The following is a 23,141-nucleotide window of genomic DNA, read 5'->3' as shown; positions in this document are numbered from 1 at the left end:
CAATTTAGGTATCTCAAAGATTTTTGTGTTTAAATCTTAATGACTTTTCAGAGGGTCCTGTGAGTTCATGGAGGAATTCCAAGGACCCTGTCTTGTCTGACCTAGGAAAAGGTTAAAGCTGAGATACTGTTTTTATTTTATAGACTATCTAGTGATTTAACTATAGAAAGGCATAAATCTTCCTCTGAAGAGAAACTGTTTTAATTTTATTAGATGGTAGATTTGTTTAATTAAGGTCAGCATTTATCCTGTGTTCCCACCCTTCCACTTTCCTGGCATCTAGCTGATCTGGAGGAGGAAGCCTTCAGCCTCAAAGTGAGGCCAGGTTTGGAGGAAGAAATAATATCTTTCATTAGACCAGTAATTTGGTTGGAAAAAGCAGATGAGTTTGCAGGCATGTGTGGCCTTCAGATTCAAATAAGAAGTCACAGAAACCACACAGAGAATACTGGCATGAAAATACTGGTGAGATTGTGAATGGAAGCAGAAAAGATACCTGAGAGTAGACCAGGAGACCATGGCATGGTATCAGCACTGGAGCAGAAGGAAGATGAGGTTGCTTTTGGAGATGGGAAACAGGAAGATGGTTGTGATTTAGGTCAGAGAAGAAGGACTTGAACATCCTCCAGAAATGTGGAAGGAGGTAGAAAGCTACAGAGTTGGAGACTAGGAGGAAAATAGGGTTGTCTGAACAAACAGCCTGGGACAAAGAGTCAGGGTAGCATGTAGAGTTGTTTTGCTGATTAGGGATACCAATTAAACTCAGACACCAGAGTGAAAAGAGCAGGCGTATTTTACTAGAAATAACTAAATAATGTAACAGAGTAATACAGAAAACATGCAGTATGAAAAGACAGAATAGTGCACTTAAACAAATAGGAAAATACAGGGTAATGCATCAAATCATTACTACCTGAGAGAGAGAATAGTGATTAAGAAAGATACATCACCACTTGCATACGTTACCATCAGCCAGATCCGCAGTCGCTGGGCAGCCCCGGTTACAGCGAGGATTTGGAGAGCCTGTCCCGGCAAGTGGGAAATCCTACGCGGTGCGTCCACCCGTAGGTGAGGCATCCAAAGTCGCTGTGAGCGGGTCCAGCCTTATATACTAAAAATCAGCAAGCCAGAATAACTGGCACCTTTGTTTTCAGTGGAACATCTGTTTTCACTCTCTCATTAGATTCCCCCAGAGCCTGGCCAGGGCTCAAGGGAGAAGCTAAGGGAGTTTCCCTGCTTATCTAATTTATTTATGTTCTTTATAGAACAAGGCCACACGTCTGGTCCCAAGGCCGGACAGCTGGATTCATGGCTTTGTTAACTTGCCTCTACGCAAAGAAGAAGAAAGATACACTCAGGATAGACATGTTTTCATTACATTCATCATCAGTAATGAGTATATGATATCTAAGTTATATCTTTCATTAATGAGCATACATATTTTGCTAATGACTACATCCTAAGTTAGCAGCTTTGGCTCGGGGCCTGTTGTTCAGGCTTCAATACTTCAACATTTTAGCACTTTTTACATCAGCATAGGTGGTTTGTTATAACCTAGTACGATACCTACTAGCACAATGGTTACCAGTTATAAAATATACAGGATTCATCTATAGGTCAACTCTGGCTTGGGCCTATTGTTCAAGTCTTAGCACTTCAGGAGTGAAGACTGAGGCTAGAGGAGGACCCTGCAAGAGTGGAGGGAGCATTGGGTCTGGAGAGAGAGCTGCATATGAAAATAAGGAGTGATTGGAGATACAGGACATGGATATACAAATAAAGTAAGTACAAGTTGCTCAGAAGAAGAAAGGATGGAAGTCTGGGCTCCAACTGTAAACTTGAGGAGTAGAGCTGGGGGGAGAAAGGGAGTGAAGGACAGGGAAGAGACAATACTGGGGTGGGGGCACACTGGAAAGGAGCAAGATATGGACACATGGGGAAAAAAATCTGTACTCCCTAGAGATTTTACATGTCAGAACCAGGGAGCTTGAGACTGCCAAGTCTTGTCACTGTGCACTCTACCATGAGTCAGTTAAACTACTCCTGTTGTTGGACTACCCTGCTAGTGCCAATGTCAGATGAGTTCTGTCTGCTGGATTGTAACAGTGGCTGTTTCCATAAGAAACCATAGGATGGAGTTTCTGGGTTGATCATTTGCTTTTATTAAATCTAGATTACTCCACAAAACCTGCTGCATTAGAAGCTCATCATGAAGACTACCATACCAAGCAACTAAGATTTAGGCAATGCCTTAGTCTAGCCTATTCATTATGGTTTGGCTTTCCTGTAACTAATTTGTAATCTTGAAACAAGGGTACCAGTTGATACCAACTGTATTGTATTACTGTGGTGTAGGTATGAAAAATTAAATCAATGCTGCTTTATTAGTATAAGAAAGAAAGAACTTCCAGTCAAAAGAGACCTGGTAATCAGCTGTTTGAAGGCTCTGCATACACTCTTGAGTATCATGGAATTGGCTCCATCCCTTCAGTTTTTAAGAAGTAGTTTGGCAATTTCTATTCCAGCACTTGCAGTAGAAGTCTTATTATGTTGTACAGGAAAGACACAGGCCTGGAAAAGTTGTAAATAATTCCGGTATGTTTTGATTAGATTTGGGATGGCAAAAAAATGGTTATATGGTTTGGTTATAAGACTTCTCTGGTGAAAGCTAAGATGGGCTCTATTACAAATCTTAATGGATGTCAAGCCTCAAAATCTTAAAGTTTTCTAAATTCACCCAAGTGTAATCTTAAATTAGGCCATCAGACTTGTTTTGAGTGAGAGAAAAAGTAGACATAAATGAGCCTGAGTGCTTAAGTGAGACAGAGATGATAGGGCTGAAAATGTTTCTGTAATTTTAATGGACGTGAGATTTATGTACTAGGCAAACCACATTATAATAGAATTTTCATGAATTTGTCTTCTTAAGAATTCTCTTTTTTCTCCATTTGTCTGCATGGGTGTGAAAGTCTATTAATAATAAATAGTATTATATTGAAGATTCTTTTTCCAGTTTTTACCCATTGAGCCAAATGAAACCTTTTCATGATAAATCAAATGCAGAAAGAAAAATACTGTATGTGTAGTATTTCAAATTGCCAGGTCCCAGAGCTTAATCTCTGCTGTAATGGTGTGAACAGTGGGTAGTCTAGGGAAGGGAAACAAAGCATGCAGAGAGGCTAATCCGACTCAGCATGTAAATACAGGATTGGCTGAAATGGATCCTTCAAAATCTGCCTTCTTCATCCCTTCAGAGAATTTTAGCTTCTTTTTGGAAGATGCTCTTTTAGTAGTAAGAAGCCTCCGAATGTCTGGTATCAGACCCAGAATATGGACTGAGAATTCCCTTTTATCTCACCTTTGTCTTGACTCCAGGAAGAACATCCATTGCATTTCTGCAGCGGCTAGAAATATTTTGCCTGTTTGAATGCATAGATTTATAGCAATGTTTAATGAATGAGTGGCAGTGGTTTGTTTATCAGGCCGCATAACCATGCAGACCTTTCCAATAAAGCAAGGTCAAAGTGAGCCTTGCTGTTGCCTTTTAAAAAAATAATTGCTATAATTTAAATACCAAGTCTAGTTAAAAAAATCAGCACAGCTGGCTGTAAAACCTAAAACATTGCTGTGATAGTCACAGTTCAGAAAGATCATAAGTGAAACAAGCTTGATAAATTCAAGTGGATGGGAAAAGGAAGCTTCTGGAGGCTGCATAACTGCTTTTCAAGCAGTTCTGCTGAGTCTTCAGGAGGAAAAATCAGGCAGTGGGATGTATCTTGTGTGCCGGTATGACATGTTTGACTTAGTGGCTCAATAGGACAACAAAGTCAGATGATTTGGATTTGCCTAGTGGGAAATGGCACTGGTCATTTAGGAAATTGGTAATTTTCTTGGATGTGAGACAACCAGGGATGGAGTACAAGGGAATGTACTGTGAAGCAGGTCAGTCCTGTCCTGGGGACTCCCACTGCCTGAGGTGTGGCCCCACCACTGAAATGCATTGTCACATCTTCTTTCCAGTTGCTCAGCAGAGACAAAGTTTTCCATGCTCAGCAACAGAACATGTGTTTATATCAGGGCAGGTTTGTAAATCAGTTTTGAATCCTTTGGGAAGATATATGTCACTTAAATGCAATTAAAATACAGCATAATTTGCAATTCTGGTTTTCTTAATGATCTGCTTTAAAATGTGGATATGCCTAAGATACGTTGAGTCAGATATGTATCTGGGTCAAACCGGTGTCAGGCTGCTGATTTACCTGACAGCTGAATTAAAGTGACTTGATTGTGGACCTGGATTTCTGAATATGAAAAGAAGCATTCGTAACCTTTTTATTTGTGCTCCAGCTGGTAATGAAAGACAGCTGCTTTGTAAAACTATAACAAATGGGAAAAGAATGAGCAAGCAAGAGAACATTTGTGTTCCCACTACTATGTACAGATGGTAGCCAGTCTGAGCTGTAAATACTCCAGCACTGTAAATCTATGCATAGCCTATTACTTATAGGCTGTTCTTAAACAATATATCAATAAAAGTGTATTGATATATAGATTTTTTTCATTCAGATATGACAATGCATAGAATTGTAGAAGCAGAATGTTAATCATTAACTTGAATGCCAAATAATGTTAGCAGGAGAGGGTACAAATGACGAGAAACTGTACTGGGGATTTTAAAAGAGTAGACTTATCTTTCACAGGATGAAAACAAAAATATTGGCAAGAACTCTACCAACTGTGGCTTGATGTTGGTTGAGAAATTAAAATGGCCAGAGTTTCCCAATTAGGCTGGGCTGTTAAATCTTTATGTAGACATTTAAAAACCAGTTTAATGATGACATTCCACCTTATCCCCAGAAGGAGGATGATTTACAGATTTTTAGAGACATCAAATTGGTCTTAGTGCCTGATAGTGCATGTGTCATATTTTTGTTTTCCCTTGAAGATACATTTAAAATTCTGTGTATGTATCCATTCCTTAATCTTTGGAGAGTGGTAATGTGAGAGATTGTGATTTATGAGTGATGAAACAAACTGGTAGTATATTTGCCTTGAGTTTATATTTTAAATGCCAGCAGTTCGGTTAGTAGCTGCTGATGGTATTTGATTTCTCACACAGTATACCCAGATGCAATGCACTGAAAATGCATCACACCATAAAAACATATGTAACTTTTCCTTTTTTTTTCATGAAATTATAATTTTCCAAGGGGAGATTATAGCTAAGGAAGAATAGCTACTTTGAGAAATAGAGTCATGAAGATACTGATGATCTGTTTGGTGAGATATTTGGGTTTGTGTAAAATGAATGTTAATATTTAAATTTCACCCCACAGAACATTAAACCATACAGAGAGGTACGGTCATCTCAATAACTCATTCTGAAATCACATTATGATTTTATAGTCTCCTGATAGCCAGATGAAATTAAACATAGAGATAAAATCTATCGTGTTAAAATCAGAAATGAGGACAGACTATCAAATCTAAACTCAGAGACAACTCCCTTTAAAGCTGAAAGTGGTATCTAATTCTGTGGTTTCATTTCAGTGTTAGTTGCTACTCATTAGAGTAAAGCATGCCAGGTACTTTACAAATGCAGTTTCTTTTTCTGCCTAAGTAACATCCATAGTAGAGTCATATTTTCATTGAACACCCAAATGCCTCAAATTTATTGGAATTTTTTGGGGATTTTTTTTTTAAGACTTTGGTTTTGTTTGACTAAGGAGCTATAAAACTAGATTAAAAAAACAGCATCGCAAGTTAGTTAAGTCTGATTGGAAGCAGTACGTGACATTGGGGTTTTGTTCCTTGTTTGATTGGGTCTCACTCCTACTGAACTGGGGGGATTCCACAAAATAATTAGGGGTTTGAATTCCTGGAAGAATAAAAAAGGCTTGTGCAGAATATTACAGGACAAATATGTGGAAGATTTACGGGAACAAAGACTTTTCTTTCCTGAACCTTGAGAGAAAAAAAAAAAATCAATATCATATTATAATGTATATGATGGGAATGTTTGATTTTGCTATAGCCACTTATAACTGTCTTATTCTAAGAAATAGTGTTGATCAATGAGTCGCAGAGTACATATGAAGAAAAATTGTAAAATACAGTTTTGTAATGAATATATCTGACTAATATCTGACTAAATTTTTGTAGTCAAAATACATAGATTAGTTTACTTGTGGTCAGAGGATCGTAAGAGGAAGACACTGAATCAGTTCCTTTTTCAATTAATTTGTATCATATTCTGAACTATGAAAAGATGAGGCTTAGACTAGCAGATGTGAATAGACATCACTGGAAATAATTTTTAAATCTCCAAAGTATGGAAATTTAATTTTGATTTTTCAAAATGAGTATGATATTAAAATAAATATTGCTTTCCTTTTAAGTATTTTGTTATCCAACAGAAAAGTTACTCTGTTTTGAGGGTTCTGTTTAGCATGAATGATCTGGTGGAAAAGCAAAGAAATCATGACTGTGGAAACTCCTCCACTCTTATTTTGGTCAGGAAAAGTTAAGGTGTTCAGTAAACTCGTTTTAAATGAAAGCAGGATTTTGGTTTCAATTGTGAGCAAACCATCAAAGCAGGTTTCTTCAAGTAATAAATCACAATCTCTTTTCTGTGACAGTCTCCCTATAGTTGTATTTTTAGTCTACTAAGTGTGGAGGGGAGGATTATTGGTTTTTTTTAAATTGTTTTAAATTCCAGCAACATGCATGTATCAAGTCTCATAATGTGCCTGTGAAGATATGTATTTAAAACAACACTGTCATCTTTTTTATTTAAAGGCAATTCTGTACCTGCATTAGAGTATATTAAATGTTGTATTTCCAAGGGCTTATTAAATATTCAGTAGTTTTCTTTTTCTGTAGTCAAGTGTGTCAAGGGCAAGACTTCTAAGTCCTGGAACAAAACTCCAATGAACTAACTGAACCTTAAAAGCTGCTATTGAATACTCGTGTTAGAAAGTATACATTACACAGTGAGGGGAGTTGAAGGAGGAGGTGTTGAGATCCAACCCCAGAACAAGTTGTATCCAGACAGGATACAAACTCTTTCTGGGAAAATACCGAAATATTGTGAGTGATTTTATTCAAAACTTAACTATGAAACAAGAAGTAAGGGTGACCATGACAACCAACAATTAACCGTGCATTAACCTCTTCACTGACTATGACCTGTCCATCTTGGAATACTAAATAATGTGTAGAAATAGACTCTTTTAAGTGTATGGGATGGACTGACAAAGTGTATCTTGAATATGGAGTAGTATGAGCCAGATTTTATGAATATGAATAACACTTGCGTGTGAGGATCAATTTCTAGCTCTGTTGCTGTTTTATTTGGGCTGTGTGTAAGCTGATAAACCTTAGAATGACTGAAGTCAGACCCTGTCTCCATCACAAGGCAATGACAAATTGTACAAGTCCTATGTCTGGGTTTGCACTGAAAAAGAACCTTGGACAGGTGGGTTAGATGTCAGCCACAGCATCCTCTGACCAGGTGCCTTTTCCTGCTGTGAAATCCAGACATGGCCTACGAGACTGTTGTCAGGTCATTTGCAGCCACAATTTTTAAAATGACCTTAATTTCTTCAAGGCACTTTAGGAGCTATGTGCAAGGTAAAACATAACACTGGATGTTCCCATGTTCCCCATGGGACACTGAATTCAAAATAGGAATCATAAAGTTTTCTACTTCCAACAAGTTTTCTGCAGGCATTTGACGCTCACTTTAGATTTATGTACTTCATTAAAAAATCAAGTTGTAAATGATTAATCCACTTATTGTGAACATTAGTAGGACTCAGCAACAGAGCTTGGCTGCTGATCCCATCAACTAGAGAAGCTGGGAGCTGGAATCTGTACCAACATTGTCTGAAATGTGATGCTGACGCGCATGAATAAAATTGGGTGCACACTGCCTTCAAAATGTGAGCAGAGGGAATCAGCAACCTAACTGAGAGCCTTAACTACTTAAGGAGGAACTTTTTGCATGCTGTTTATTACATAATGAACATTTTTGTAACTTTTAACTTTTCTGGCATAAATGGACGAAACATTTTATTAATTAAATATATATTAATTTCAATTTTAAAAAGGATGGTTGGGTGGCCATGGAGTGTCTGTATAACCATTCTCTCACTTAGAAAAGTGTTGTCCCTCAGGGGAAAAAAAGAAAGCCTAAATGAAGAAAGACAATTTTATCTCATTCATTGAAACAAACAAGAAACAACTATTTTTTTTAAAACTTTAAAGAAATGAGAAAATGATCCTGATTATTTGGAACAGATTTGAAAATTTTTCTTATTTTTTTTCCAAAAGGTTTCAAGCCATGTGCTTGAGCCACAATCTTTGGTTTAAAAAAGGGGGTTGATGAAGCCATTTTGCTGTATACCAAGGCTGAATTTGTCTTGCAACTAGTCAAAACCTAAGTTTTCAGAACTTCTCACAGTGAAAAATTGCTGATGATTCCAACAAAAAATTGTCTCTTGCTGTGACCTTTCTGAAATTATGATCAGGCTAACTCCTTTTAGATTTGTGTGCTTCATAAAAAATCCAACCAAGAGTTGTGTGTGGTACCCCAGTTATTGTGGACATTAGCAGGACTGAGGACTAGAACTTGGTTGGTCCCATCCACCAGAATCTGGGAGTTTGGATCTGTATTGACTTTGTCTGAAATGTGGTGCTTGCCCACATGAACAAAAATGGATGTGTTTTTAGAGTCTCATTACCTTCAAAATGAGAGAAGGTGGAATTAGGATGAAGCAGAAGTAAAGCATAAAGTGAGGATAGCACATGACTTAATTTCATTTCTATCATTACAACTGTTCTTGAAAAACATGCCAGTCTTTTCTACATATTGTCTAGTATTATGTAATGTAAAACTAAGGAAATATCTTTGTTAATGTAAATTGCTAATCATTTTTCTTTGACTGATAAAATGTTCCTTCTTGCATTAGCCATTGTATTTTCTTCTTGCATGTTCTCTGAACCTTCTGAATATTACAATAACATCGTAGGTGTTCTTGTGTATGAGGTTTCATCGTGCCAGGTGCTGTGCCAGCTCTGTCCAGAATGTCCAGATCCAAGAATTTTACAGTTTAAAACAAAATGCAACAAGAGATAAAAGGAATAAGTGTCTTTGCTCAAAATCAGTGATGTATATGCTATTGTGTGCGTGGAGAAATGTGTACATCTCGTTGTTTCACATTGTTTTACATTGCTATGAATGGAAATTGCAGGATTATTAAGAAATCTGTCACCACAGATTCTTTTTTCTAACCTCTGAAAGATGATTGCCTTTAGGATAATAGGGTAGGATACTCAGCAGATTTTGTAAATGACTGAATGTCTTTTGCCTTTAGGGATAATAAAGGGCCACTGAATGTAGGTGCACAGTTAAAAATTTTTATTTCCTTTGCCAAGTGCCAAGTGCACTGTGGCCTTTCCGTGTCAATGTTGAGTGAAACAGTAATAAATAGCTTGTCAGGCAGTTCAACCTGTAGTTAATCCCTTGGTCTTTGGCATTTTTTTAGAAAGGATCTGATCCAGAATGGACTGTCTTTCTGAAATACTGCCCAGAAACAGGTGCTAATTATTTACATACTATTAGATTCAGTGCACTGTTGAATGCACAGTTAATTCTTATTATATCCGAGTGGTTGGTGAATTTTAGTTTGGCTAAAGTGAATGTAAATTTCTGTTCTTTTCAGACAAAAAATATTCATAGTTGTCTGAAATCACCAAAGTGTTGCTGTTAGAGAGGGTTGCCTGATGTTTATCTGTTAGAAGTTCCCACCCGGATGGCAAACTACAGTGCTGATTTAGCTTCAGTGATCCTCAATGTCCACAGATTTGTTTGCTTTTTCCCTCCTTCACTGTGTAGAAGGATGCTGGAGAATACTCTAGGAGCCTCCCAAGGGTCATTCTTAGCCCACTGGTGGCTTAGAGTCTGATAAATTCTCTATCCATGTTATGGAGAGGTTTTGCAAAGATCTGCTGAGGTTAATTCACTTAGGTTATATAGATCTGGTTGTATTTGCTGATTCTAGTTGTCTCACACAAGATTGAGGCTTTTTTGTGTATATTGGTGTCAGGTGCCAGGAATAAATAAGCTATGAAAGTGCAGCAATTCTGTAGTTAAGGCAAAGGCAGAAAAGCCTGATTAGTAAAAATCAGCCAGACAGTGCAAGATTGTTTGCTTAGCTCGTGACTAGAAATTCAGACTGGATGATAAGTGTTCAGTTTGTTCCCTGAGTCAGTCCTTTCTGAAAGATAACAGATTTAGAGCGTTTGTTATTGAGAAGCTTGGTGTAATAACTTTGTTTCATTGATTGTGGAAAGGAAGCCATAAACAAGCTGCAAATCTCTGATATAGGTAGATATATGGGGTTTTTTGGTAGATAGATATATCTTGTGAGTTTGAATATAATAAATTTGCCAGGCCTACATTGCAAATTTAAACTTGTTTCTCAGAATAAAAGCAATTATTTCTACTGGTTGTAGAGACAACATTCTGTTGTCTAATTAATGTTCCGTGTTAGAAAAATGCAACCATTCAGTATTGTACCAGCCCAAATGAACTCCTGTGGCACATAATACTAAATCTGACTGCTAAATACTAAATTCGGTGATTGATACCCAAAGGACACAAAATCAGTTTTGCCACAATGCTGCAGACTGGATTAAAGTGACATAACAGAGGCATTCTTGCTTCTTGCTCTCTCATAACTAGATATTTTCAATGAGATTCAGGATTTTGGTGTGGTAACATACTAGCGTCCTGCTGCCCCATTTTCTCTTGGCTGTACCACTGGAACCCAGAGTGTAAACTGCCACTTCCAGTAGGGTGGTAGTAGAGAATATGATTTGATATACTTGCTGCACTTCTTTAAGGTACTCAGTTTCAGGTTGGGAATTAACAGATTAGGAGTGATACCCTGAGTGATGTGTAAGTCGTATTAAGGGAAACATAAAATACATTAGTTTTGTTTACTAAAATAAATAATATTAAAAAGGATGAAGAGCCTGCTTCAAGCTAAGAGATCCCTATCATATATTTTTGTTTTACTAGCAAGTAACAGTTTAAAATTATAAAAATCCAAAGACAAAAGAGTTAGTAATTTGCTGCCATTTTGAAAGAAATGTGTTTCTTTCTTGGTATTAGACAATGGTAAAGGTAAAATTTCAAGCTGCTAGATATGTGAGGAATCACATAGGCACTAGATATTTTCGAAAACCTGTTTGGGCATCTTTTTGTCTCTTTGGGCCCATAACACCTTAGAAAATCTTCAAGTCTTCAGAGAGTTTTTTTCCCACGATAATACTGGCTATAAAATATCTACTAAGCTGAAAATCCAGAATAGCAAACACATAGCATGTTATAAATCCTGACTCAGGGAGGGATTTAAACGCACCATCTATTCATGTACCACACCATTGCTGTTGGAGTGCAGTGATGTATTGTCACTTAAAAAAAGTTAACCATTGCAGTTAAAGGAACAACTGCCCTTAAAACACCTTTTAATTTGGCACATTTTACTGGGTATAAGAAAGTTTATTTCCTCCTCCAGCTGTTTGGTTCAATGTTAATTTTTATGAAATCCTGTCCTGGACATTCTCTTTTCTTCAATGCTTGACTGTGATGACTGAGTTGAAGATCAGGCAGCAGATGTTTTTTAAGTGCTTAACAATCCTCTGTGAGTGCTGTCTCCAGATTATTTAACTGTATTTATCAATTCATGTGCCTTTAATAGAACTGAATTTGTATTTCCTTATCTGTTCAGGTTGTCCTGGATTTGTAACTTTGATATCAGGATTGTGGATCCTAACACACTGGCAAAGCTCTGCCACTGCAGTGGGAAAGGTTCTGCTAGCTTTACTCTTAGTCTTGCCTAAGAGTATGAGTGATGGATGATTGCAAACATAACAGGCTGTGCAGCCAACTCTACCTGTAACACGGAGGGCATTTTCTATCAGTAAATATGCTGTGTTTGTGAATCATTGAAAATCCAAAGGAAACACAGTGTTTGGATCTGTTCCTGGGACCCTCTGAGGTGCCCTTCAGGCCAGGTGTGAATTCCTGAACCATAATCTCAAGACCATTAGGGTCAGCCCCATTTTCCACTATGTGAGGGGTGGACAGCCTTCATCTTGCTGAGATTGGTGTATATGGGGGCTGTTTGTAAGGTACCTTGACAATTGAATGGAATTCAGATTAAAGAATTTGTTGCCACTTTCTGAATGAGTTGCAGCCTATCATGGTATCCATCACTAAGACTTTTCTGACTCCAGGACTTCTGGCCTATGTGTGAGAGCTGTTTGCTGCTCTCCTCTGGCCTAGATTAAAAGTTCTATGCATACGAATTTCTGAATAATTTGCGGATGAATCAGTAAAAGATTTATAATGATCCTGATATTGTTAGTATTAATGTGAAGAGCTATGTGGTTCTGATGTCTCTTTTCCCTCTTTTTGTTTCAGTTCATTGCATTTGCCTCTTTATTCTTCATCCTAGTTTCAATCACAACCTTTTGCCTGGAAACACATGAGGCTTTCAATACTATTATAAACAAAACTGAGCAGGTCATCAATGGGACAGAAACTGTGCTACAGTATGAAATTGAGACAGATCCTGCCCTGACATATGTGGAAGGAGTCTGTGTGGTATGGTTTACATTTGAATTTTTAGTACGTGTTGTTTTTTCCCCCAACAAACTTGAATTCATCAAAAACCTCTTGAATATCATTGACTTTGTGGCCATCCTGCCCTTTTACCTAGAAGTGGGCCTGAGTGGGCTCTCCTCCAAAGCTGCTAAGGACGTGCTTGGCTTCCTCAGGGTGGTAAGGTTCGTGAGGATCCTGCGAATCTTCAAGCTCACCCGGCACTTTGTGGGCCTCAGGGTGCTGGGCCACACTCTGCGAGCCAGCACCAACGAGTTTTTGCTGCTGATAATATTCCTGGCACTCGGTGTTTTGATATTTGCCACCATGATCTACTACGCAGAGCGGGTGGGAGCCCAGCCTAATGACCCATCAGCGAGTGAGCACACGCAGTTCAAAAATATCCCTATCGGCTTCTGGTGGGCTGTAGTCACCATGACCACCCTGGGATATGGGGATATGTATCCACGGACTTGGTCGGGCATGCTGGTGGGAGCCCTGTGTGCTCTGGCGGGGGTGCTCACCATAGCCATGCCTGTGCCTGTGATAGTTAACAATTTTGGGATGTACTACTCCCTGGCCATGGCAAAACAGAAACTGCCGAGGAAGCGGAAGAAGCACATCCCTCCTGCTCCTCAAGCCAGCTCGCCCACCTTCTGCAAGACAGACTTGAACATGGCCTGCAATAGCACACAGGGTGACATCTGCCTGGGCAAGGACAACCAGCTGATGGAGCACAACAGATCATCAGGTAGGACCCCACTGGAAATGCATGTCCTCTGAAAACACTTTATAGACCAGTATGTTTGGTAGGGGTCAGAAAGCAGCCAGTCTTTCTGCCAGGAGAAGACATAGCTCCCACCCTTCTCCCCTCCAGTGTTTGCGTGTGTCAGTCTCATAGAGGACAAAATAGGTATAGCAATGTTCCCAAACCTCTATGTAGCTGGTCTATACAGTTTTGCTTGCTCTGTTGAGAATGCTTTCCTGCTGATGATATCAACCTTTTCTTTTGCCTGTTGTTTGTTGCGTCATATGGATGTTTCTTGTTTTTCTGCATGACTGTGACTATTTGAGCAGCCACCGTGTCCCACCCTGTTGGACTCCATGGTGTTTTGCCTCAGTGTCTGTCTCTTGTGTCAGCTTTGCCTGTGCCACATCGTGGCCTGCTAAGCAAGATCTTACAAAGAAGCAGTCATTTAAAAGGAGCAGGTGCTTTACATCAAAAGCCCAGCACTCAAAGGAAATAAGAAGAAATTCTCTTTCTAGCTTTCTTTCCATTTGGCATTCTGCTTCCCTGGCTAGAAGAACCTCCTTTGTCTGTGTTAGATGAGATTGCATGATATTTACCATTAATTGAATGATAATAGCATAGCTAATGTAAAGTTTGTCAAGAAAAATGAAAATGACACCCCCTAGCAACATCATCATTATTAGTGTTGATTTTTATGATTTATCTTACCTTATTTGTTAGAGTTGATGGGTAAGGAGTATTTTGTGCTAATTGCTGTGAAAATGCATATCAAATGTTAGCCTCTGCCCCTCCAAGCCACTGTCCCATATTCCATACCTCTTTAAATTAATCTCTCAGTTTATCTCTCAGTATAATTAAAACAAATCTTTTAGTAGCAAGGATTTTTATGTTTGTTTCTTGAATGTACTTACTCTTAAGACAAGCACAATTTGGTTATAAAGCTCACATACCAGTCATTATACTCCTATTGGAAATCTGCGAAAGAATAATAAGAGCAAAACCACCCCTGACTACTGTCATTCAGTAACTGAAATTTATTTTTTAAAAAGAAGAGTCTGGAAAATTGGTCTCTGAAAGATATCCGTCGTTGGTCTGTTGCTCTGTTACTGAGTAACATTTATGTTCAAAGAGGCTTGGTTTCAGTCTCTGAGTGAGTGTTCACGAAGTTAACACAGCTTTTTGAACATCCTAAATATATTTAAGAGGATGGAAACCCTTGAAAGGACTCACACTGAGGGTGGAATATAGTTAGTTTCACAGTGCTTTGACTGATACCCACTTTCAGACAACATCTTTAAAGTGTTAATGATAACAGCTTTTTCATGCCATCAGGTCCTACTAAAGGTATTCTGGAATAGAGGAGGCTCAGTGTGATCAGAGCAAAGAGACACTTTTCTGTGTCTGTAGCTTTATTTGCAAGGTGTTATAATCCTTGAAGTTAGAGAGAAAGCAGATATGCAAAAAGCAGCCATTTTAAAGTGTTAACTTTCTCTTCAGTAGTGCCACCGCTCACATCGTGCACTGTAGCTTTATTTCTGGTCGAGAATGCTATTAGCATCACTAGGAATTCTGTGCAAAACTTCAAGGCTGAATATAGACCTTTGCCTTACCAGTTCAGAAAAACATGTGCTCAGGTTTAAATGCAAAGGTAAAGCTGAAGTCAATAATATGCCATTACCTGTTATGTGCTGTACTGAGCAGAGATTTTTTTCTTGAAGTGTGGCATGAATCTGAAACAGTAGACAAAGACAGCATTTAATGTTGGGTACTTATGATGACAAGCACTCCAAGTGTGATAAATATAGAAATGAAAGTTAAGTGTGTTATTAAACAGGTTTTAGTGCCAAATGTTGAAAATTTAACCCTCCTGGTGGAGGGGTTGTCTTTAAAATATGCTAAACAACATATTCTAAGCAAAATTACTAACATGACCTCTTGTTTAGCAAAAAAGATAGCCAAAATAATAAATACTTGTTTGAAACATCCAATGCTGACTGTACTCCGAGAAGTTACAGTCCATAATAGGCAACTAACTGAGCCTTGATTTGATTATTTCTTATTTCATGTTAGTTTAGTATAACTTTATATAAGGTTTAAAAGAAGAACAGGAAAATCAAAAGATAATTTGTTCTTGAATACAAAATATACTTTTTGCCATTTTGTACTGATTAATGGTGAATTACAATCTTGTTTTCTTCTAATGATTTACCTTATAACTATTTTTTGAGTGATGGGAATATCCAGCATTCAGCATAAGCTCTTTGTGATGTCTCATTTCCTCATTCATTATTGTCTGTAAATGGGCATGGTGCTTTAACCAGTGTTATCAGGTGAAGACAGTGCAGGAAGTGAGCAGCCACTCTCACCTGGTGAAAGGCTCCCTCCCATCAGACGCTCTAGTACAAGAGACAAAAACAGAAGAGGGGGAACATGTTTCCTACTGACAACAGGTGATTACACGTGTGCTACTGATGGAGGGATCAGGAAAGGTATGGACTTCTTTCATTAGATCATAAAAGGTTACTCAGCAATGTGCTTGTGAAAAGCAATCTTAGAGTAAAATGATGTGCACAATGCTCTTAGAGGAAAGACTGTACTCACAATGTATCTTTTTTCTTTACTCCTAGTCATTCTTTTCCTGCTTTCCTTTTAGAAACACTCATCTTCTTTAGTCTTCATAAAATGTGCTTGATGTTGGACCCTCATTTCACTTGTGTCTTCATTTGTCTGTTATCTTTAATGGAAAAGCCTGCAATTCAGACCTTGCTCATTCAACCACTCATCACTCAATACCATTTGTCGTTCTAAAAGACAAATGAATTATTTAATAACTTTGGTCTGTACTTAATAACTCAGTAAAAATTACAGATGAATAAATTGCACTTAAAGGTTGAAATATCAAAAGTAAGCAACATTTTTGCCCTGGACACAACAAACCATATGTTATTTAGATTTCTTTCAAAGAAAAGTTTGAGTTCATAATGCCACAAAATGTTTCCTCTTTGTAATACACCACTGATGCTAAAAGGTGACTGTCTACCCCAAACAGAATTCAACCACAGTAAACAATGTTTGATCTTGCAAAGTGCTAAAAATGGCTTTCTAGTTATTCAGCCTCTTCAAATCTGATTACTCACTGTTCAGTAGGATTGGGTTCCCCAGGCAGAGTTTGCAAAACCTTCTGTCGTTATATGTGTCACCCATGTGACTGATGGTGTGGCTACCCCATCAGGCCACAGCTGGCTGTGGCTGCAAACTTAACCTCAGGGCATAGCCCCAAAATCAGCAGTGCCAGTGGCAGTCTTGACATTTCCTTAGATAAAAATTGCTTTGGTTTCTTGGCAAATTGCATCATTCCAACAGGTCTCCTGTTCCTGAGTGTTGATATGCAGTTGTTCACGTCAGAGTTCATCTGCAGTAGCCATGTGGCACTGGACAAATGTTTTTGGCTGAGATTTTTCTGGCTTTTTTTAAAAATACCCTTGCTTTATGTACAGCAAACAGCTCTCCCTGCCAGCCGTAGACCCTAGATGAATTGTCTTAGGTTATTTTGCAAGTACTCTTTTTACATTTCAAAAGCATGAGCTCAGTAGGTTAAACCTGTGCAGATACACAACTAGAGTTCGATATGTATGGTATTCTAAAGAGTATGATTGTCTCTATGCTCCTGTGTTTTACATATTCCTACATATAATGTCTAGATTAAATGGGGCTTCATTGCAAACATGTTTTTGCACAGATTTAGGATGCTTTCCGCTGAGCATATATCTCACACTGTCTTCTCAACAACTAGGATTATTTAATGGTAAGAGTCCAATCTTTGAGGAGGTCAGGAACACCTGAATAAGGCAGATTGCCATGGCATTTTGCAAGATAAGGTTCTTGGCTTCTTTTGGGAATGTTAGTATAAGCATTTCAGTGCTGTTCACTTGGCAGTGACTACAATTAGAACAGATCAGAAATAATAAAAGAAATTACCACCGTCAGTTACTAAAGACATATTTCTGTAATGATAAAACGTATTTTACCCTGGGACCATGTGAACATTTTCATTTCAAAATCTAGATTCAAGAGAAAATTCTTTCATAGTTTTTACTAGAAAAAAAGGGGCTTGAGTTCAGAACTGACAGTTTCTCAATGAGAAACACTCGTTGACTGGCTCTGATGATAACCTTAGCCTAGGCTGAAATGTTTTAGCCACTGGATTTTAAGCTTATTTTATACAGAGTAGGGAAATTAGCTCATAAGCAGAAAACATCTTCAAGTAGTATCCATATGATTTTGAATACTTGAATTTAATTCACACATCAAGTCTACTACTTTTTTATTTTATTTTTTCACTTTGTTTTGGTATATCCTTGTTTTTTTGGTTCCTTGGTTGGTTCTTAGTAGTGTTCAATCCTCATTTATTATGAGCTTTTTTGCATTAACACCTTATCTCCGTCTCTGAGATGATACTGATTCAGAGCTGATCCAAACCCAACTAAAATACCTAGAAAGTACTGATTTTGGATTATGCCTCTATCTCTATTCATCTTGTGTATCTGGTTTTCATTTTTTAGGAGTTCCTGTTTTCTTTATCATCTTTACCATCTTCGTCTGTCCGTTCTTTGCTTTTATCATTAGAAAAGTAGCAGGATAAACATTTTAAAAGAATACTTTCCTAGTTTCTGTGTAAAAAAGCTACCTGATTATTTTGGGGTTTTTTTGGTAAGCTTTATGTTTACAAGGGAGGTTAAATACATGCACCATCATTGTGCTTCCCCTCGATTCCCCTTTCAAACATGATTCTTTCTAATCTGCGTAAATACTGATAGACACTCAGACTGGAGGCTGTTTTTGAAATGTATCAGAAGTCTGTGAAGCATCACAGTCTAGCCTGCCCTTGCAATCTGGAGATAACATTGCACAGTATTTTAACAGACATGTTACACATTTGCGTTAAGTAGTTTTACAGTATGCAATTCTCAGTAGGTAAGAAATATGTTAATTGTCATTAGGGGAGAACCTAAGATATGATTTTTCCTGGAGATGCCAACAACTGTCTAGCTGTCTGTTATCTGGACATTTGGAAGTTGAGCCAGTGACTATTTCAATAAAAAGTCTGGTGATGTCCCATATAATGTTTAGCTGCATTGTCATCGACATTTTATAGTTTCTGTGGGAAAAGTCTCAGTATTTCACTGTAAACAATTCATATCTGAATGATATAAACCTGACAAATGCTTAGATGCATACTTGTCTTCAAGGAAATAGGTAGTGCCATTGAAACCAATGGGACTTCTCATGCTTGCAGTGAAGCATGTATCCATGTACTTGAGGAGCAAGGTCCTGTCCAGCTTTACCTTCATTGTGTTTCCTTGCTGATATCTCTCTCCAGACCAATGGGTCAATCCTTTTCTTCATAAGTGGGCTTATTCAGGTGCTATTGAAAATACTTGAATATGAAGATAGTGATGCAGTAAATAGCAATGCTTCTCCAGCGTTTTACAACATAGCCTCTACTAGGTGAAAACAATCTATATGTAGCAAATGTAGGTAGCTAGAGCTCATGGTGTATGTGAACAGAAATGTCTGTAAGTGCAATGTTCCCTCCAAATTGTGAAGCATTATGTGGTTGCCTCATTTAATGATTAATTATTTACTACTTGCTTATGTGAATTACCATTTATTTCATTTGAGTCAGATGGAGAAGGAGCACAAATATGGTATTTTAAATTTGCCAATCAGGAGGCATTTGCAAATATGTAAAAATCTGCTATCTTACTATACTTTAATATTAGACACAAGGTCTTAGGGTTAATATTTATGAAGTTGAAGCTTCTTTCCCATATTGTCATTCAATCCTCCGCAGAAGTGATTTACACATATTGTATGCAATTTATCTGGTTTTTGTTTTATTTAATTTTAAAGGAAAATCATCCTTTATTAGGAATTGGGTTTAACAGAGATTATATAATTCTAACAGTTTTTATAGTCTGTCTTAATGGGTTTTTGGTTATGCTTAGCCAGATAGCTCACCCAGTGACCCTGTTGGTATCCTTTATCTTGCACTCTGTGCAACCCTGCAGAAGCCAGCAGAGTGGCACTGGGTGCAAGATGGGATGTGGAAGAGCAGGTCAGACCTCTTGTGTGATGGTCTGTTTAATTTTCTGGGAAAGAATAGCTGCATTAATTTGTAAATAATTTTCTTTACTAATGTCTTTTGGTAGTAATGTGTCTCAGCATTGAGTTCTTTTGCAGGCAGATTCCCTCTGAGTCCCAGATAGCTCCTTGGATTACATTACATTGTATTGTTTGTCTTTGTCTATTTTTTGGCTGAATTCAACTGATGTCTGTGCATTTTCTCATACAAGGCTATGAAAAATCTCGAAGCTTAAACAACATAGCTGGCTTGACAGGCAATGCTCTGCGACTGTCTCCAGTAACATCACCCTACAGCTCACCTTGTCCTCTAAGGCGCTCTCGGTCTCCCATCCCTTCCATCTTGTAAACCAGATGGCATCAATCGACTACATAGTATTAATTCAAATACTGTTTACCACATATTGGAAATAAATGTAGCATTAACCATAGGCTCCACAAATACAGTATAATTCCTGCATGATATAACTGTCAGTATTAAGCAATGCCACTTAGGTAGCTGAAGATTTTTATCTTGGCTTTTAAAGATTACCTAAGGTAGCGCTTCTCCTTTTATCTACTATATTGTCCTACTTTCCTGTGGCAATAAAAGGACAGTTAGTGGATGCCGTTGGCCAGTATATTCAATAAATAAGCATATTTTCAGGGAGATTTACTTAAAATAATGTGCTTCCAACTAATTATCAGTCACTCCATTGAACCTCCATTTCTTGTGACTCTAATCCATTCTGAAGATGTCTGGAATCGTGTCTTGGTTGCACAGTGTGACTTGGGTCTGCTCATTTGCATGGACCATCCTGTCTCCATCACCTGACAAGCAGTGTTGCTGATCGCGGAGACCACAGAGGGCTCTGGATGTGTGTTACCACATTGTACCATCCTGCTGAAATGAAAGCACTGATAAACTGGTCTGCATGTGGGATTGTTTTTCTTTGTTTAACCTTTTCCTTTATTTTTTAACGATCTACTTGTTTATAAATGGCTTTATTTTGTGATTAACTTCAGTACTGGATTGCTGTATCAGAGTTCTGAATGTCTCCGGTTGTTTGCACACAGATAACTGCAAAGAGGTTGTCATTACTGGTTACACGCAAGCAGAAGCCAGATCTCTTTCTTAATGGCTTGGGGAAGGCACAAAACATGCAAGAAAGGTAAACGCCATCCAGACTTGCAATTTTAAGCTAGCAAGTGCTGCTTGGTACTGTAGTAATTTCTCTACTCCAGGGTTCTTCAACATTTTCAGAGGCTGAGTACCAAGTAAAATTGAGAAGATTATTGGGGGCCTTTTTGTACCACTGTAAGAGGGTAGTAGTTCTCAAGTCCGGGTTTTTGACCAGCCTTATACCTCTGGCTCATGAGCTTCAAAAATTTCTTCGGTCAATGTTTTTTGAGGTGCTTTGTCCTATATGTTGTTTGTCTGTCTGTTTTGCAGCCTGTCTACTGTATTCTCCATCTGTCTCCATAAAGCACAGAGATACTGTTAAAATGCCCCCCTCTTTTAAGGTTAACTAAGGACATTTTTCTCCTTTTCTCTTTTTTCATATGGACTATACTTATGTGTATAGATACAAATATATATATTTTTCAAGTGCAAGTTAGTATCATCTAGACTAACTCATGTGAGCACTCTGAAGATTTTCCGAGTGGGATTTAGTAGTGGCTTTACATCACTGACCGGTTGCCTATTGCATCAATCTTCCTCTTAGCAACCAGCATTCATTACACTTTTGAAACTGTATCTCCTCTAGTGTCTTTTTCATTCAATATTAACCTCTGTTTATGCAACAGGACAAATGCAAAGGCAGATTTTATATTCTGGGCTGGTGAGGAAAAATGACCCTAAACTGTAGAGTTTTAGAACTACATTGGGAAGACCATAACAGCTCAAATCTTAAGAGATCCTTGAGATTGTTGAATAATCCCTGATTGTCACGTTTTATTTTTTGTTAGGAAAAGAAATATAACTTATTGTTGACCATGTAACATGTTCTTCTGTATATAGCCTAGCCCAATAGCATGACCTGCATGTCAGAATTATTGTACAATAATGTATTTATCAAAGTATACATTTCTGATATTTAGAGATGTACATTGATTTAGTTTTGGTAAAATATTGTCAATAGAGAGATAATTGCAAACAGCTTTTAGCAAAGGAATTAATATAATATCTGGTGCTGCTGTTATATTAACTACAGTGTTGTACAGAATTTATCATGGATTTTTGACTGGTGAAAAAGGGACAATGGAATTTAGCCATACCAAGGACTGTACTGGAAAGAGACTGCTGCTGCTGAATGGGCCCTGATAAACAACTCACGCCTTGAGGAGGTCACTGAGACTTTACATGCAAGTAGAGCTTGTTAAAGAAGATGAAAGACTGCTCCTAATTACTGCTGCCAGAGGAAGGGGTGACTAGTCACTGTTGATGAGTCAGCTGTAAATAAAATGTGTGTGCATGGAATATCAGTTTTTATCTATATCAAGGAAAGCTGAATTCAAGTCATCATTGCTAAGGCTCCATGCAAAGACCCACACCCCTGTGTGTATTCTTCCTGGTTCCTGCAGTAAGTTGTGCTGTGGATCATACAAAGACACACACTTAATAATGATAGTGATGTAAACTACATCTGTCTTGACTTCTGTCATAATAATGATATATTTTGCAAAGGTCACAAATATGAACAGAGTAGGTTTGCCTAAGTCCTTGCTTTCTCAGTTTGCCATGACCTATATTTCTATGAATTCTAGTGTACATGTCAAGTCTTAAGTTTACTTTCCACTTTGATAACAGAAATGTGACTGCAGAAAACATCACTGACTCAGTTCACAGCACACAGTCTTCTTTCATTGTTACCTCAAACTATAAGTATTATGAGAAATAAAATTCTGGCAGCAAGACTATTTTGGGGTTTTTTTTAATTCAAAGTGTTGCAAACCCAACATCAATAACTATAAAAGATGTATTAAAATTATATCCTACAAATGTATATTTTACATAAAAGAGATATTCTTTGATCAATTACTTTCTGTGATTTTTGTGATAAATGAATCTAGTCTATTCTATGTTTATGAGGCATTGTAGTGCTACGATGTGGTAATTATGTTCTCTCCATCCTATTCAGTGGGAAATTCTCCAGAATCTGTTTTGTCACCCTGGTGTCCCAACTGTAGGGACCTGTCCCAGTTGTGAAACTCTGTATTGTGGAACTTCTGTGAACATGTCAAGGTGCATGCACAATCCTGGTGGAAACCAGTGGAAATGTAATACCTGAATTGGAGAATAAAAGGCAAAAGACCTGGGGAGGAACTTGGAACATATCTTCTGAAGTGGCTCATGCTCTTTCTTTAGCTGTATCGGTCCCCTGCCTGCCACTGGCCATCCCAGTTCTCAAACCAGTTTCCTGGAGTACATGAGGAGCTAATTCAAAAACTAGCATGAGCTGGCTTCTAAAAGAATTTAAAATCTTCCTTCTTGTTAATGACCCTATGCCTCGTGTGGAAGCTGTAATTGGGCTAGTTGTTATCAGACTCAAGGCAGTTTTATTGCATCCTGGTGTGAAGTCAACCTAAAAA

General features: G+C 37.9%; 1 protein-coding gene across 9 annotated transcripts in view; it reads left to right on the top strand.

Moving 5' to 3' along the window:
- KCNC2 (potassium voltage-gated channel subfamily C member 2) overlaps window positions 1-22,886 on the top strand; it is a 105,850-nt gene extending 82,964 nt beyond the window's left edge. Inside the window, exons 3-6 of one of the 9 annotated variants that reach the window (XM_074870588.1) lie at window positions 12,494-13,424; window positions 15,746-15,913; window positions 20,625-20,719; window positions 21,764-22,886. In XM_074870588.1, the coding sequence (XP_074726689.1) occupies window positions 12,494-13,424; window positions 15,746-15,913; window positions 20,625-20,686 (1,161 nt within the window). In that variant the 3' untranslated portion in view covers window positions 20,687-20,719; window positions 21,764-22,886. Of the gene's footprint in view, window positions 1-12,493; window positions 13,425-15,745; window positions 15,914-17,986; window positions 18,499-19,780 lie in introns of those variants that run through there. The other 8 variants (XM_074870592.1, XM_074870585.1, XM_074870587.1 and 5 more) reach the window with 8 other exon arrangements.
- Window positions 22,887-23,141: the final 255 nt, after the last annotated feature.

Source organism: Strix uralensis, chromosome 5, assembly GCF_047716275.1.
Source record: "Strix uralensis isolate ZFMK-TIS-50842 chromosome 5, bStrUra1, whole genome shotgun sequence".
Taxonomy (NCBI): Eukaryota; Metazoa; Chordata; class Aves; order Strigiformes; family Strigidae; genus Strix; species Strix uralensis.
Note: the sequence above shows the minus strand (reverse complement) of the source record. Positions and strands in the feature narration are given on the sequence as shown.